The following is a 17,302-nucleotide window of genomic DNA, read 5'->3' as shown; positions in this document are numbered from 1 at the left end:
TCTGACATGGGATTGAAAAATGACTTTGCCCTAAATTGTGCTCTCCATTCTGAAAGTAGACGTACCCCCCTAGCTCCTCCCCTTCCTCGTAGGCATGCTCTTGTTTAGCAGGCTGGGGGCTATTGACATAGCATTGATCTTATACACTACCATCAGCAATATGGCTGAAATCTGAGCCAACCTCAGTATCTTTTTAACAGAGTGCAAAGTCAAGCACTCAAAAGTTAGGAAATGCCAGAATTAAGGTTGCCTTAATATGGCCCCCTCATGCATATGTGTTATGAGACAGTCTTTAATTACATCATTGCATACTTTTTCCCCCCACGGGACCCTTGTCTCATTCAGTGCTTTAGGGATGAATCGGGGTTGTGTAGCAAAGGGGACTCCTGCCTTTTCTTCTTGCTGAAGTTGAAGGGGTGTAGCGAATAAGATGGGATTTCAGGAATAGAAAGAATGTTCTCATGGTTAAGGCAGTTGAATGCTGCCCTGGCAAATTGGATACCATCTCAGCAATAGAGTTCCTAGGTGAAACACTTAAAGCAAACTTTTAAGAACATAAGAATGACCATATTGGGTTAGACCAATGGTCCATCTAGCCCAATATACAGTCTTCCGATAGTGGTCAGTTCCAGATACTTCAGATGAAATGAACAGAACAGGGCAGTTGTCACGTGATCCATCCCCTGTCTTCCAGTCCCAGCTTCTGGCAGTCAGAGGCTTAAGGACACCCAGAGCATGGGCTTGCATCCCTGACCATCTTGGCTAATAGCCATTGATGGACCTGTCCTCCATGAACTTACCTACTTCCCTTTTGAACCCAGTTATACTTTTCGTCTTGCCGATCGGGATAAGTAAAGAACACTTCAGAGATCTTCTGAGCAATTTGAATGAATTTAAATCAGCAAGGCCAGATGCTATTCACCCGAGGGTGCTGAAGGAATTAGCTGAAGAAATCTCGGAGCCACTGGCAATAATATTTGCAAACTCATGGATAACAGGAGAAGTGCAGGAAGACTGGAGAAAGGCTAACGTACTGCCCATCTTTAAAAAGGGGGGAAAGGAGAAGCCAGGGAACTATAAATCAGTCAGCCTGTCTTGATACCTGAGAAGCTACTAGAGCAATGTATAAAACATTCAATTTGCAAATACCTGGAAGATGAAGGGGTAAGTCCTCATGGATTTACTAAGAACAAATCATGCCAAACCAGCTTGATTTCCTTCTTTGACAGGGTAACTGATTTGGTGGATAGGTGGAAATGTGGTGGACATAATATACCTGGACTTTAGCAAGGCTTTTGAAACAGTCCCACATGATATTCTGAGGAGTAAACTGGAGAAATGCGGGCTTGGTGTAACTACTGTGAAGTGCATACATAATTGGTTAAACAACCACAAACAAAGAGAAATTATTAATGGAATGGAGTCAGATTGGAGGAAGGTCTCAAGTGGGGCTCTGCAGGGATCTGTTCTGAGTCCAGAGTTGTTTAACACTTTTATTAATGACCTGGATGTAGGTATAGAGAGCACACTGATCAAATTTGCCTATGACAAGCTAGGTTGGTTGCCAACACTTTGGAAGAAAGAGCTAAAATTCAGAGGGATCTTAATAAACTGTAGACAACCAAAATTAAATTCAGAAAAGACAAATGTAAGGTGCTACACTTAGGGAAGAAAAATTAAATTCATAACTCCAGAATGGGGGATAACTGGCGTGGCAGCACCACTGCTGAGAAGGATCTAGGTGTTGTGGTGGATCACAACCTCAACATGAATCAGCAATATAATGTTTCAAAAAAAAAATCAAATGCAATTTTAGGTTGCATTAACAGAGGTGTACCATGCAAGTCCTGGGAGGTGAAAGTACCACTGTACTCGGCACTGGTTAGGCCTCAGCTGGAGTACTGTGTCCAATTTTGGTCAACAATGTATAGGTAGAGAAATTGGAAAGGATCCAGAGGTGAGTGACAAAGATGATCAGAGAGATGGAACACCAGCAATATGACCAGACCAAAGGCTGATGGAACTGGGTATGTTTAGTTTGGAAAAGAGGAGATTAACGGGGGACATGATAGCGGTCTTCAAATACTTGAAAGGCTGCCGTAAAAAAGATGGAGAAAAGTTGTTCTCTCTTGTCACAGAGATTGCATCTCAGGAATAAGTTTTTCACTGTAAGAACAGGAGGACAGACTGTCTCCGGAGGTTATGGAACCTTCTTCACTGGCGGGAGAGCCATCTGTCTTGGATGGTGTTATAACTATAAAGGGAAGGGTAACAACCCTCCTGTGTACAATACTATAAAATCCCTTCTGGCCAGAGACACCAAAATCCTTTAACCTGTAAAGGGTTAAGAAGCTCAGGTAACCTGGCTGACACCTGACCCAGAGGACCAATAAGGGAACAAGATGCTTTTAAATCTTAGGGAGGGGGAATCGCCAGCAGCTGTGCAGTCTCTTTGAGGCGCAGGACCAATTGCAGAGCCAGCAGCAGGAGCAAGAGATGGCTCTGCAAGCTGGGACCAGATCTAGATGTTGAAGATCCAGGAGATGAAGCTGCTGAGGGACCATATCGTAGTGCTCAGCAGCGGCAGAGTGAATAAGAGACGCCAGGGTACCAGGGGACAACTTCGACACTCAGCTGCAAGAATCCCTCTGAGCCAACAGGTGCATCATGAAACAATTTAAGGCACTAGAAAGGCTAAAGATGATGACTCGGGAGAGGACAGAGGAACACAACAAGAGCACTAACACAAAGGAAGAGATGGAAGAGCCCCAGGATCACAAAGAAGGGCAGTGGTCGGAATTAGAAATAACGTGCAGGAAACTTAAGGAAGACTCTACTAATCTGTGTGCCCAGAGTGCTAAGCTGCAGGCTCGTATCACAGAGTTCATAAGACAATTGGCCAAGAAGGAAGAGGAACTATAAGCAGCCGTGGTTAAGGTGGAAGAGGATGCAACCCAGAAAAACATGGCACAGAAAGCAGTCCATGAGCTCAGGTCACTAAACTTCAAGGAGACCTGGAGTTGGAATGAGCAGCCAGAAACAAAGTGGAAAACCAGAAGCAGGAGTGAGGGAGGAACCGGAGGCACTGGAAAAGGAGCTAGAAGGTACACTAGAGACTCCACTGTTGCACAATGGAATCTTTGGTCAAACTGGGAACAGGAATTGATTTTTCTGAGGAAGACCCTGGATGATGAGGATGTGATGTTTTCTCAGGGTGTCCAGAACTGAGTGCCCTTGTTATCCCTCTGTGTTGGGATCCCCGGAGTTCAGCCTAAAACTGGGGGACCGCTGTACCCGCTTAACTCTCCAGTCTGTCTCTCACTATGCTTTGCTAGTGACAAGCAGCAAACCCCTCCAGGTGCTGTGATCACTCAGCACAACCGCATGTGGAGTCCCCCACCCAGCTAGATTGCATGAATGCTCCCTGACCCACATACGAATCACACAGAGAAAGGCACCAGCCAAATCCACCCCAGATCCCAGCCTTGTACCTCAGGAATATACCATCTTGCATTGCTCCACACACTTCTGGCAAACTCACTGGTAAAGATAAACTGTTAAACAAATTTACTGACTACAAAAGAAAGATTTTAAGTGATAGGCAAAAAGTCAGTTAGTTACCAAAATAAAATATAAGCACACAGTCTAAACTCTCAACCATATTAGACTGAGCAATAAATAGATTAAGCAGTTTTTCTCACCCCACTGGATATTGCAGTCCTTAATATACAGGTTTGTCCCTCAAACCTGGGCCAGTCCCCTCTGTTGGAGTCCTCAGTCTTTTGAGCGTCTTTGTTGCTTGTAGCATTGCTGAGTCACCAGGCAAGGTTGAGCAATTCCCCTGGTGTGGCCTTATGTAGGTGAGTCACTGAATTGTAATTTCTCTGCTGGAGAATGGCTGGTGATGTCTGTTTAGCACCCATCCGGGCGTTGGTTACCTCCCTTGTCATTGTCTCCGGAGAGCTAGTATCTGGGCGCTTCCCAAACCCACAGCATATTTTAGTGACAACCATACAACACATTCTCATACCGTCATATTCATTGATATACATATTTAGATGGAACGATGGGTTTCAGCAGATCATAACCTTTCCTGTGATACCTCACATGTAATGCTTTACATGCAATATCACAATTCTATGTAAATGAGGAATATGGGGGTTACAGGGTGCTCCCCCGAGGTATAGAATGTCACACCCTCTGCCTTAACAAAAGAGAGATTTGTTGGTGTTAAACTGAGTGACAGCACCATGTCACCTCAGTGTGTTAGCCAACCAAACTTCCTAGGACTCTGCTAGCCCTCTTTGCCTTGCAGGTAACACTTGATACGCCCTAATCCCCAAACTCTGGAAGAGCATTTCTCTGCAGTATCCAGCCCTTGTCACTGGACACTCACAGAAATTGCCAGGTTCGCTGTCTCCAGAGACAGTATACACACCAGCCTGTTGGCTCAGCTGAGGAGGATCCACACTTTAACATATTGCACTGGTATGAACTTATAGTAAAACGAGAAAAAGAGTTTTATTAATAAAAGACAGAGATTTAAGTGATACTAAGCAAAGATCATAGAAATTGAAAACGGCTACAAATAAAACGAAAGTATAATCGTGATTAACCTGTGTCGTAGGTTAAGTATAAAACGTAACCTGCAGCACAGGTAAATCAAAATTCCTTTGTCTAGGAAAAAGCTGCTCGTCAACCCTGCCTGGGACACAGATTCTAAACGTAATTTTAGTACCTGCATACAACTTTTTAATTGTTACCTATTAGTGAGTTTGTCAGGAGTCGCTATTACATACCAGCGAACCCTTTGCCAGTAGGTACTGAAGGAGATTACCAGAGGCGAAGACTCAGACACAAATCCAGGAGAGGAGGCGGAGTGAAGCAGTGTAAATACAAGCAGTGAAGGAGCTGATAGAACTGCTGGAAGGAACCAAACAACTGATGGTGCACGTTGAGATGACAAAGCAGGCTCTGGAGAGTGAGCGTGCAGAACTGTCCACTGGGGTGAGGATTCTTCTGCAGAGCAAAGAGGACTCTAAACACAAGCACCAGAAGGTGGAAGCCCAGATGCAAGAACTGAAAGTAAAATGTACTGAGTTTGAGTGTGCAGCTGGAGCTGGCTATGCAAGTCACCAGACTGCAGGGTGAGCTGGACAATGTCACAGGCCTTCTGAGCCAAAGAGCCGATCACTCAAGTCTGCATAAGATTTTGTTGCCTTAGAGTCGCATCTTCAGGGTACTTAGGAGCAGTTCCAGGAGGAGATGGACCAGGAGCTGAGGCAGATGGAAGAGAGAGAGGAAAATGGCTCCAGCAAAGGGAGAGGAGGTGAGGCTGTGAGGTCCACCTCCTGACTGAGGATCAGAGTCACCCAGCTCTAGGAATGGAAGAGTAAAGGCATAAAGACGAGAAAGCAGTGAAAGGACAGAGAGACTACAGGGAGATGTCTCATGGCAAGACAGCTGTCAGGCAGCAACGTGGTGCTCAGTACACACATTCACATCCCACTACGCTGTTGCCCAAGGCGTGGCCACAGACACTGATATGGGCCATGCCATACTACAGACTGCATTTACTCTCACATCCTTGCACCCACCTCCACACTGATCACTGCTCGCTACTCACTTACATTTGGAATACATATAGGGACCATCACTCGAAGAACAGGAGGAACATACGACACGTGCGGGTCAGCAGACACTGCTACAAAACCTTCTGGCTCCAGTGCACAGCACTTATGCGCACCCATGTTTGGAATACAAATAGGGACAACACATCTTGAAGAACTTCTGGTTACTGGTAAATAACCTCCTCTTCCTCTGCTGAACCCATCTCGCACAAAATGCAAGAGGATCAGAAATGGGCTCTCACAAGACATTTTTTGGAGGCTGCAGGGATGAGCTGTGGTCAGTAGGAATTTGAAACTCGGACAGGAAGTTACGTTGGATGGAGGATGATCTTAACTCTGAAGAATGTGCCTGAGGGTGTATCTTGCCAGGCTACTCTTGAAGACACCGGGAGTGGCCTTATGTTCATTCATCAATGGGACAAGCTTGGTGCTCTTAATTGTCTCCGATATGGCTGGAAGGACTAACCTTGAATTACAACCTGTTCAAGGAACTTGTTTGATGTAAGAGCTATATGAGACATTGGGGAACTCAACTTCAGGTCTCTACATACTTTGGTGACAAAGACAAAAATATGGCTAATGGACTTCGACTTCCTTGGGGCTGCTAAGCAGGAGGTGCTCTGCAGCTTGGAGGAAATGGTGCAGGGGAAGTGGTTGGCCAGCAGCTCTAGTGAAATCAACTAAGAAACTTGTCCTATTGAAGTGCCTATGTAGTCAGAACCTGACAGTAGACAGGGCCTGGGAGGGAGGTAAGTGAAAAGAGTGCAAAAAAAAAGGGGGGGGGTACTCGCTGTGTAAGGGTCAGACTGAAGCCTGCAGCCTGGGGATAATCAACAAGGCCCTGTCTGGCTTTGGATGCTGAGTTACATATAAACAGGAACAGGAGACAGAGAGAGAGGAGTAGAAGCCATGCAGGCTGCAGTGCGTGGCCATTGCTCTCTCAGGCACTTGGAGACACACCTGACCTGATTCAGAGACCCTGAGCCTGGATCCTGATGAACTGTTACATGATTCTTGGAGTGAAACCGGATTAAAATGGGAAGTTGGATTTTATTAATAGTATGTTGGCCTCTCCTTGCCCTGGGCAGTTAAAGTGAGTCTTGTGCTGCTCCCCTTGGGGAAAGTAAGGCAGTGCCCACCTGCAAGGCCACATAGGGCTGCAATGGGGCGCTCAGTCACTGCCTGCACCGTTACAAGGAAACAATGGAAAATCAATTGAATTTAATGTCAAAATAAATAAAATAAGCCTTAGCATCAGTTGGATTATTCATTTCTTCTTCGAGTGCTTGCTCGTGTCGATTCCATTCTAGGTGTGTGTGTGCCCACATGCACAGTCATCGGAGACTTTTGCCTTAGATTTTTTTGCCAGGATGATGCTGGCCTTGATAGAGCAGTGCTGCATGCTGAACTCCGAGCTTACCTCCAAGGATACTGCTTGTGAGCGACCTAGAATGGAATCGACATGAACAAGCACTTGAAGAAGAAAAAACGGTTACCAACTTTTTCATAACTGTTGTTCTTCGAGATGTGTTGCTCATGTCCATTCCATTACCTGCCTTCCTACCCCTCTGTCAGAGCTGTCAGCAAAAAGGAGCTGAGAGGGTGTAGGGCTAATATACCAACGCATGAGCGCGGCACTCAAAGGGGTGCTACAGCCAAACCTACGGCTACTGCAAAGGCAAAAATCTCCGACAACTGTGCACGTGGGCGCGCGCACCTAGAAGGGAATGGACACGAGCAACACATCTCGCAGAACACCAGTTACAAAAAGGTAGGTAACTATTTTTTTCATACTTATTTCAATGAAAGCCTCCATTTTTCATTTCAATAAAGCTGCCACCTCAAAGTGCTGCAGATCACCGTAGTTCTTGCTGTGATGGACATGGGGCAGATATGTAATAATTTAGAAATACTGATTCATATTAATTTATCAGTACTGCATGTCACCAGGTCATGAGAAATATTTACTGAAATGTTTACGGTGTGGGAGTTAGTTTAATCATAAGGTGTTCGAGGGAAGGTAACAGGTAATGGGGTTCAGATGAAACACCTCCGGGTAACCGGTGCTGACGGTTAAGAAACAATACCTGTGCTGTGAAGATGCCCGCTAATTCATAGAGCTGTTTTGCTCAGACTGAGAACTAACAAATCAAAACGACGCTATCGAGTGAAAAAGAGGATTCTGGAGAGAGCGGGAGGCAGCTGTTGGGGGCTGTTTTGGGGGAAACAGACAGATACAGAGACAGGATGGGTCTGAAGGACAAGCTCCTTCCTAAGCTGTCGGGGAGATGGTGTAAGCTTTAGGTAAGACAGACAAGCATATAGGCCTTTTAATGTTTCAAAACCCCCTTTTTCCAGTTATGTGCTGGGATTTTGAGTTGCACGTTCATGCTCTGCCTGTTTGGTTGATAGACTGACCTCAGCCATCCTGAAATGGTCTGAGGTGCCGTCTGATGCATAGCATCACAAAAGTACACAAGGCCATGTGTCCGAGGAACTTGAGGCATGTTCACCTGTATATAATTGGATGGTCTTGGAGATCTCTTATGATGAGATTGTGACAATAATAAATTGTTTTTTCCCTAGATCTTTGATGACGCATACAAGTCCCAGCTCAGCTGTGTAGTAGTCGATGACATTGAAAGGCTCCTAGGTGAGTCATAGAATTTTGGTTGCACCGTGCAACGGACGAAGTAATGTTACAAACCAGAAATGATTCAGGAACCGTAAGTGTGTATGGAGTCTAATCTAAGTATGATGATTCAAGAGCCTTGAATTGATCCTCCATGTTGGACTAAACATGTATCATTTCTGAACTCCAGCAGTAATATATTCTTGTCTTCTACCTCAGTGTTGGCTTCATCTTGTTCTAAGGTATTGGAGTTGGTCATGGTGCTCCAGCCTCCATGTGCAGCATTTTAAACTAAATGAGATTTATAGGCTTAATTAACAAGTCAGAAAGGGGCCTGATTCTTCACTGCCTTGCACCTTTGAATAGTCGTTTACAACTGTGTAAAATACTACATTAGAACCTCAGAGTTACAAACACCTCAGGAATGGAGGTTGTTCATAACTCTGAACAAAACGTTATGGTGGTTCTTTCAAAAGTTTACAACTGAACATTGACTTAATACAATGAAACTTTACTATGCAGAAGAAAAATGCTGCTTTTAACCATCTTAATTTAAATGAAACAAGCAGAGAAACAGTTTCCTTACCTTGTCAAATCTTTTTTAAACTTCCCCTTTATTTTTTTAGTAGTTTACATTTAGCATAGTACTGTACTGTATTTGCTCTTTTTATTGTTTTTGTCTCGGCTGCTGCCTGATTGCGTACTTCCAGTTCCAAATCAGGTGTGTGATTGACTGGTCAGTTTGTAACTCTGGTGTTTGTAACTCTGAGGTTCTACTGTACCGTCACTCTGAATAAGTGCAGAATTCTGACTTCCTAGCATTTTACACCCACTCGTCACAACTGGGACTTGCTGTACAAGGGGCAAGGCAGTGGGGCAGCTGCCCCAAGGTGTCTCCATTGTAGAAACCAAGACAATCTTAAGAGAACAGTAGAGTGACCATATAACTCAAGCACTGTAAGTGCAGGAATATGGTTTGTGGGGGAGTTGTCACCTGTATTACAGGTCTGATGCATTTAATTGATTTTTTTCCCATGCTTTTGGGTTCCTGGAGTTGGATTTCTGCCGTATTTGTTTTTGTTAATGGATATGCCAAAAAGAAAAAAGGAGAGACAGACACTTCTGGGGTAATAGACAGGCACTGTATATTGAAAGCCCTGGTTATTAATGCACTTTTGTGGGCACAGATTTAGGTCATCCAAGAAAAATGGTTTCCTCTCTATTTAGCCCACATACCTTACAATAAGGCAGCGTCTGTTGGGGAAATATTCAGAGCTAGAATACCGGAGGTGTCCTGCAGTGAAAGGAAAGGCTACTGCTCTCTAGGGAGGCTTATTGAGAAGCAGCCGTACAGCAGGCCTTCACAAGTGACAAGGAAATAGGAACAGTGTGATCTCTGAATTCAAAATCCAGTATTTTTTCCCGTTGCTTCATTGTGACTGCAAGGCAGAGAGTGAAGATTTCCCTTTAAACCACTCTGCTTTCCTTTGAGGAGCACAATGGAATTTGAAAAGTGAACCAGAAAAGTTTGATTCCTGCTGTACAACATTATCATGTTGATTAGTGTTTTTTCCCTTCCAGATTATGTTCCTATTGGACCACGATTCTCCAACTTGGTTTTGCAGGCCCTTCTCGTGTTGCTAAAAAAGGCACCTCCTCAGGTAAGAAAGTTGTATGGTAGGATGAGAGTTTCCATGAGCACTGTCATTTCTAGAACTAACCTGCAGGAGAGGTCTTCACGCCTGGCTGACAGACAATTAATTGTAGCAGTGGCTAACTGCTATTGGCTGAATAAAGGTTTTTAACTGAGTTTATCCTGATTCATTGTTGTTTATTTAGCAACACATTCAGCCCTGGATAGCTGCACATTGCTTAAGTAAGAAGGCAGCATGCTGAATACGCAGCAAGTTTACAGAGTGAAGATTAAAATTCTCTGGTCATTGATTTGTCTGAGAAACAAACAGTAAATTCGAATCTTCCCAAACTCAGATCTAGTTGTCTTTCTCTTATCTAATTTAAAAAAATGAATTTCCTCCAGTGTTTGTAAGTGTTTTCAGTTGAGCATGGGTTTTTATTTTGTCTGCCTCAGTTGAAATCCCCAGGTACCTGTGAAAATGAATGTTTTTAAAGTCTGAGGGTAGACTTCTTAGTTAAAAACTGGGCTTGGAAGGCCTTTGTACTTATGTTCGCTGACATGGTGAAGTTTAGGTACCTTGCAAATGACAACTTAACTTGGTTTGCTTTAGGGGAGGCAAGGAGAGAGGGTCTCTAGCACCACTTCCTGGCTATTCATTTGAGTTCCACTGTATGAGCCTGTGAAATGTGGAATAAGGGGAAGTTGAAGAAAGGCTGTGGCAAAGGAACCAAACAACACATCCTGAATAAATTGGTAGCCTATTCTCATTGTCACATGCTGGAAAATAAAGTAGTAATTATAGAAGTGGGTGACAAAATTCTCACTGGAGTACAGTACCTTAGTTCCAGGGCTTCTGCTAGTAGCACCAGCAAACTGCAAGAGAGAAGACTTCTACTAAAGAGCTCTTTGTCCTGTACAAAGCACTCACAGTGAGTGAGATAATATCTTTTATTGGACCAACTTCTTTTGGTGGAAGGTCAAACTTTCAAGCTTCACAGAGCTTTTCTTCAAGTCTGGAGAAGGTAAGCAGAGTGTCACAGCTAAATACATGCTGGAACAGATTATGTATGCAGAATTAATACATGTTGTAGGAGACCACTTAAGATGAAGTGGGCACTTAAAATCTCTGATCTTAAATGGTCTCCTACAAACATCTCTGTAAACATCTTTAACTGTAGCCTTCCTAAGAATAATAAAATAGGATTTACTCCAGAAAAAGCCTTTTTTCTAAGCCTAGTTACTTAGACTTATTTAAATGCCCGGCCATGTGGACACTAATATTTGTAATAATGTGTCTAAGAAAAACAATTAATTTAGAACATACCTATTTTACAAAAAGTGAAAAACAAGAGGTATACAATACAAATCAGTTAACTCGACCTGCTTGTTCTTTCCCTTCTCACGTGGCTTGTTGTCGTCATTCACTGTGTGTTCTCTCTAGATGGCAACCTGCTATGCGCAAGGACCTTTTCTTCTCTATGTGCAAAGTGCTAAGGAAATCAGTTATTTAAGTAACAGAATTGCTGAGAGTGCAGAGATAAGATGAACCATTTCAGTTTGTTCCAGTATTTCTTGGGGGTTTTAAAATATGGTTTTACATTGTTTGGAATAAAACTAAACTTTGCATTTCCTAACTTGGTTTTGAACTACATAGGGAGATACCTTGCACTCCATGCTTTATCACAGTTAGAAGCCATGGTTTCTTGTAAGAAGCGATCTTTGAGTTTCCTAGTGTTTAAGATCTTTTCAGGATGCAGTAAATATTACACTCTTTCCTTCACCCTTCCTAACTTGGTTGTGAAAGTAACATAGCCTAAAAAAAATCAAAAGAATCGGCATGTGCAATTCACTCCTCGGGAGCCTAATGTGTTTCCATATTCGCAAGAAACTTCAAATACTATTTATAAAGATCTCTTAAATAATGTAAGCCAGGCTCTGGGGCGTTAGTGCTCTTCCTTAAAAACAAACACAAGACTGTCCTTGGAACGATTGGTGGTAATAGCTCATACCAAAAGATATTGGTGTGGAGTTAGTGTCTAGCCTTACTGAAAGGGTCACTTGGAGAAAGGAGCCTAACAAAGTGCACCAGATTTGGATAGGTGTATCCACTCCTCATTTTTTCCCCCTATTTGCATCTCATTATCCCTGCAGTCTCATAGGAGTGGGATGCAGGGCTCTGAGTTATCTGGTGAGTTTATATGTGCTCTGTGACATTTCAGATGCCTCTCAGACTGGAAGGCATAGTGAGTATTGTAGAGAGACGCCATAGCAAGCTTCTATTTTTTTTATATGCTTTTCATACTGCTGTGACTGTGAGTGGAGAATTTTTCCATTAAGAAAGAGCTATCAAAGCTTTTGATACAGTCTCCCACAGTATTCTTGCCAGCAAGTTAAAGTAGTAGGGATTGGATGAATGGACCATAATGTAGATAGAAAGCTGGCTAGATCGTCGGGCTCAACGGGTAGTGATCAACAGCTCAATGTCTAGTTGACATCCGGTATCAAGCAGAGTGCTCCAGGGGTTCATCCTGGGGCCAGTTTTGTTCAACATCTTCATTAATGATCTGGATGATGGGATGGATTGCACCCTCAGCAAGTTCGCGGATGACACTAAGCTGAGGGGAGAGGTAGATACGCTGGAGGGTAGGGAAAGGGTCCAAAGTGACCTAGACAAATTGGAGGATGGGGCCAAAAGGAATCTGATGAGGTTCAACAAGGACAAGTGCAGAGTCCTGCACTTAGGACAAAAGAATCCCATGCACCGCTACAGGCTGTGGACTGACTGGCTAAGCGGCAGTTCTGCAGAAAAGGACCTGGGGATTACAGTGGACGAGAAGCTGGATATGAGTCAGCAGTGTGCCTTTGTTGCCAGGAAGGCTAACGTCATATTGGGCGGCATTAGTAAGAGCATTGCCAGCAGATCGAGGGAAGTGATTATTCCCCTTTATTCGGCACTGGTGAGGCCACATCTGGAGTATTGTGTCCAGTTTTGGGCCCCCCACTACAGAAAGGATGGGGACAAATTGGAGAGAGTCCATTGGAGGGCAGCAAAAATGATCAGGGGGCTGGGGCACATGACTTATGAGGAGAGGCTGAGGGAACTGGGCTTGTTTAGTCTGCAGAAGAGAAGAATGAGGGGAGATTTGATAGCTGCTTTCAACTACCTGAAGGGGGGTTCCAAAGAGGATGGAGCTCGGCCGTTCTCAGTGATGGCAGATGACAGAACAAGGAGCAATGCTCTGAAGTTGCAGTGGAGAAGATCTAGATAGTTTTTCCTAATATCCAATTTCACTAGGAAGGTGGTGAAGCACTGGAATGGGTTCCCTAGGGAGGTGGTCGAATCTCCTTCCTTAGAGCTTTTTAAGGCCCGGCTTGACAAAGCCCTGGCTGGGATGATTTAGTTGGGGATTGGTCCTGCTTTGAGCAGGGGGTTGGACTAGATGACCTCCTGAGGTCTCATCCAACCCTAATCTTCTATGATTCTATATCTCAAACCCACAGTGGGGCAGGAAAAGGACGAGCAATTTTTGGAAAGGGTGTTTCCTTTCATCAGAAAGGTGGTGACTATGATATTAGCTTTGATCTGGGGAGGCAAGGGGGTTTGAGAGAGTCACAGGTCTTCATATGGAGGTTGAAAAACCAGAAGGGAGAGGTGGGGATTTGGAATGGGAACTACTGGCAGGCAAGACTATGTGATCAGTCATTCCCACGGTGAGTTATTAGTCTGCACTAGCTGCTGATTTTGGTCATGATTCTACAGACTTATGTGCTTAAGTCCCACATGCATAAAATTAAGCAAGCCCATAAGTCTCTGCAGGATTGACACCTCAGTTCAAACTCACTCCTAATAAAAATACCCTGACCCTTACCAAGCATATCCAAAGCATTCGTGAGAGTTGCCACTGAATAGCAGAAGAGGCAACCGTCATCTCTCACGTTGCTGTCAAACAGGCCTTTTGGCTTTATTTTTGTTGTCAGCGTGCCCTGCAGTGTGCACAGTATCGTTTGTCTGACAGGGGTCTAGACTTATAGGAACCACGAAGATGGGGTGAGTGGGAGACAGCTGAACACGTACTCCTGGTGTAACTCCATAGGTTACACATTCACACAGTGTTGTCCTGTCACTCACAGAACAGAGACTTAATCTGCAACCAGCTTCCCACAACTACCCACGGGCAAAATGAGTGTGTAAGAGGGGCATTTCTGGGCCACTGTATTATCATGCATCAAGATGCATGGCTCTGTGTTAAATTGGCTTATGGAAGCTGCCTCCCAGATTCCCCGTCTCCCCATTGAGGCTGTCGTAGTCTTTACGCTTCCCGTGCAGGACTAAAAATGCTAGTCAAATAGCAGCCCCTGGGAGTTGGGATTTCTGGCTTGTTTGCTATTTAAAAAAAAATCGCAAACGAAATCTATGAGACTTTAGAAAACCATAGAAAACCACTCTGAGTTTGCTTTAAATTCCTTGTTGCACTCCACGATTCAGAGTTTCTTTGAGCAATGCTTAAAAAGTGGTATCTATTACCAGTTCAAGTAGACGGAAAAACATTGCGTTTTGTTTAGCATCTTTTTAAACCAATTAAAAAGCTTTTCTAAAATGGATTGAAGAGAAGAAAATAAAACATGTTCTCCTGGATCTTTATTTCAATCAGATTTCCCTGTGTTCTGCAGCAGAAGAGATGGGGGTGGGGGGGGAGAAATAGAAAGATTGAAAAGGGCTGTCGCAGCAGGGAGCCAAGCTGGAGAAAAGGACTTCTCTGAGAACTAAGCAGCAGCAGCTCTGAAAGCCTAAGAAGCTGCTTCATCTACATGCAGAGTCACACAAGGCATGGGGACGCTCACCAACACCACAGAGATTTCACATGTGCTTCCCTGCTGGTTCCTATGAAAAGCTAACAATCAGCTCGGGGAGTGAAAGACCATTGCAGCATCCCCTAACTAAGCTGGACGTACAATTTGTTCAGTGTTGTGAAATGTCCGGCTTAGCAAGATGCTCTCGGACACCCTTGCGAATGCCCTTCCTATGCTCCCTGAGGCCCCCTCCTCCTTTTCTGGGACTTGGCAGGCTTCTGCAGATTTGTGAAGGCTGGAGGGGGAGGGGAACATGCTCCTTGTCTGGTATAGTTCCACATGCAGAATAATGATGTCCCAGCGTTGCTGGACATGTGCGTGTGGGACAGTAGGTTTAAAAAGTAATAGAACCAAATCCCGCTTTCCTGTACACTGGTGTAAACTGGGAGTAACTTCATTTTAGTCAACAGTTATTCTGGATTTACATCTGCGCAACTGAGAGCAGAATCTAGCCTATTGTTTGGGGGAAAAAACCACCACCACAAACCCATCACTTAGGGAAGGATTCCAGTCACCCACAAGGCCTGTTAAAAAGCTATAAGGAACCAAGGACAAGTGAATAGTCTCTATCAAACATGGAAACTTATGGAATAGCTTTATTCTCTCCCTCTGTGTTCTGTCATTGCCCAGCTGTAATGTAGCTGCAGCTTCTCAGTCAGGCCCTTACCTACTCCTTTATCATGGAATGATCAGATTTGCTGGATTTGGTAGTTGCTTGGAGCCCAGTTTGCTCTCTTGGGGATCTGAATAATCTTGTGTGTAGCAGAGTTCCCAGATAGTTTATATAGAATCCTGTCTGTGCATTGAAGTCATTTGAATAGTGTTGAACACTGAAAAATCTAGATTGCTTCAGAAGAGGGGGAAATAACTCTGTTTAAAATAATTAGCACTTACTTTTTAAATTTGAGTAAGTATTAACTCCAATATACAGATCAAGCATCTGAGGCTCAGACAGGCTAAGAGACATGCCCATGGTCATTCAGTAAATCAATGGTCAAGGTTTTTTACTCCCAGCCTCATAAAGGATGGCTCTGAAGCAAAACCATCCGTGTCTCACCATTGTGTGGGATGTACTGTGCTGGTTAAACCACCGCTGCTGGTCAGTGGGGGATAATGTTTTAGGTGACCAACTTGGAACTTCTTTTCTTTCAGGTGCTAAGCACCTGCAGCTTCTCTTGACTTTCCTAGGAATTTGCCGTTGCTCAGAACCTGTGGCAGCTGGTCCCTAGGTTTCTCAGATTGGGCAGTGAAAACGGGGCCACTTGTGAAAATGTTGGCCGTAGACTTTCCGTGCTTCAATATTCTCCACTGAATATGGGGATAATGATACTGACCTGCCTTACAGAGTGGCTGTGGGGCTTCGTCTGCCAAGTGCTTCAAGATCAAGTCAGACTCCGTTGACGTACACCACCTCTGTATTAAAGTAAGATGAAGATGGATAGAATCTCAGCTCCAGCATGTGACTATAAAACTGTCATGTGTGATTAGCCTCCGTCAATATGGATTGGCTGCTGTTTGGGTCTTCATTGTCAAATGCGCTTCACAAGCAATACACAGAGTGAAGCACTCCTCACCGCTAAACTTAGACAATAATGTGCTGAACAGAGTGGGTGAAACGTCTGAAATGCAAGTGAATTCTACTAATATAACTTCTGTTTAAATTATTGATTGTGGAAGATTTTTTTCTTAGAGACCTCTTGTTTTATGTTGATTAGCTGCCTTTACAGAGTGTGAGTTTAAAACAAAGTCCTAGAGACTAATTTCTGCCATAGTGAATATCTTGTTCCCTTGCTGTCAGGTGCCTGTCTCCAGAACAGGAGATGTGACACTGTCTGGGGCCAGCAGATGGGTTGCTTGTGAGTTTTTTCACTGGACAGTGTGAGAATCTGAATTCAGTATTCCCTAAGTGGGCAGCGTGTGAATCTTGGGAGTTCCCTGGGTGACTAACACTGCAGTCAGTGGGAGCTGAGTGCTCCGCTCCTCTCAGGGTCTGACCAGGGTGGGACCTTAGCTTCGACTTTCTGGTGACTGCTTAAAAGTGAGCTTGGTGATATGCTGCAGGGCAGAAACCAGTGGAGTGGAGTTGTCTGTGTAGTTGCATGATTTATTTGGAAAATCCTTCCTTAGATATTTGGTTAGGCTGAAAAAAGCAGTGGCCCCAGACCACTGAGCGTGAGAGCTCCAGGCAGGGTTTGTCTTTAAGCTCTCTTTTCTCTCCCTAGTACGAATCCAGCTTCGGGCCAGTCAGTGTGGGTGGTGTCTTCACCAGCCTCTGCCAGTCTTACTCCGTTTTCTCCTTAACTCCTTTCTAATGGAAAATTGGCTTTCCTCAAATTTGTTTTGTCAGAAACCCAAAACTGGAAAAAAAATCGTTAAGAAATGTTTCAGATTTTGGCCACCAAAATTGATTCCCCCCCCCTTTATGAAAAGCTGAAATCTTCTGCTTCACATTTCAATGAAAACATTTTTTGTTGTTGAAATTTTGTGTGGCTTCAGTAGTGTAATGTTACATGGATTTTGCTTTGTAGCCCTTGAGACAGTGTAGTCCAGGAG

The 17,302-nt window shown here is 44.1% G+C and overlaps 1 protein-coding gene across 1 annotated transcript in view; it reads left to right on the top strand.

The window, feature by feature from the left end:
* Positions 1–17,302, top strand: part of NSF (N-ethylmaleimide sensitive factor, vesicle fusing ATPase) — a 166,113-nt gene that overhangs the window by 115,160 nt on the left and 33,651 nt on the right. Inside the window, exons 16-17 of the mRNA XM_026658664.1 lie at positions 8,217–8,283; positions 9,844–9,923. Coding sequence (XP_026514449.1) covers positions 8,217–8,283; positions 9,844–9,923 — 147 coding nt within the window. The remainder of the gene's footprint in view (positions 1–8,216; positions 8,284–9,843; positions 9,924–17,302) is intronic.

This window comes from Terrapene carolina, unplaced genomic scaffold (assembly GCF_002925995.2).
Source record: "Terrapene carolina triunguis isolate 2854851 unplaced genomic scaffold, T_m_triunguis-2.0 Scaffold495, whole genome shotgun sequence".
Taxonomy (NCBI): Eukaryota; Metazoa; Chordata; order Testudines; family Emydidae; genus Terrapene; species Terrapene triunguis.
The sequence above is the reverse complement of the archived record's forward strand: the minus strand, read 5'-3'. Positions and strand labels throughout refer to the sequence as shown.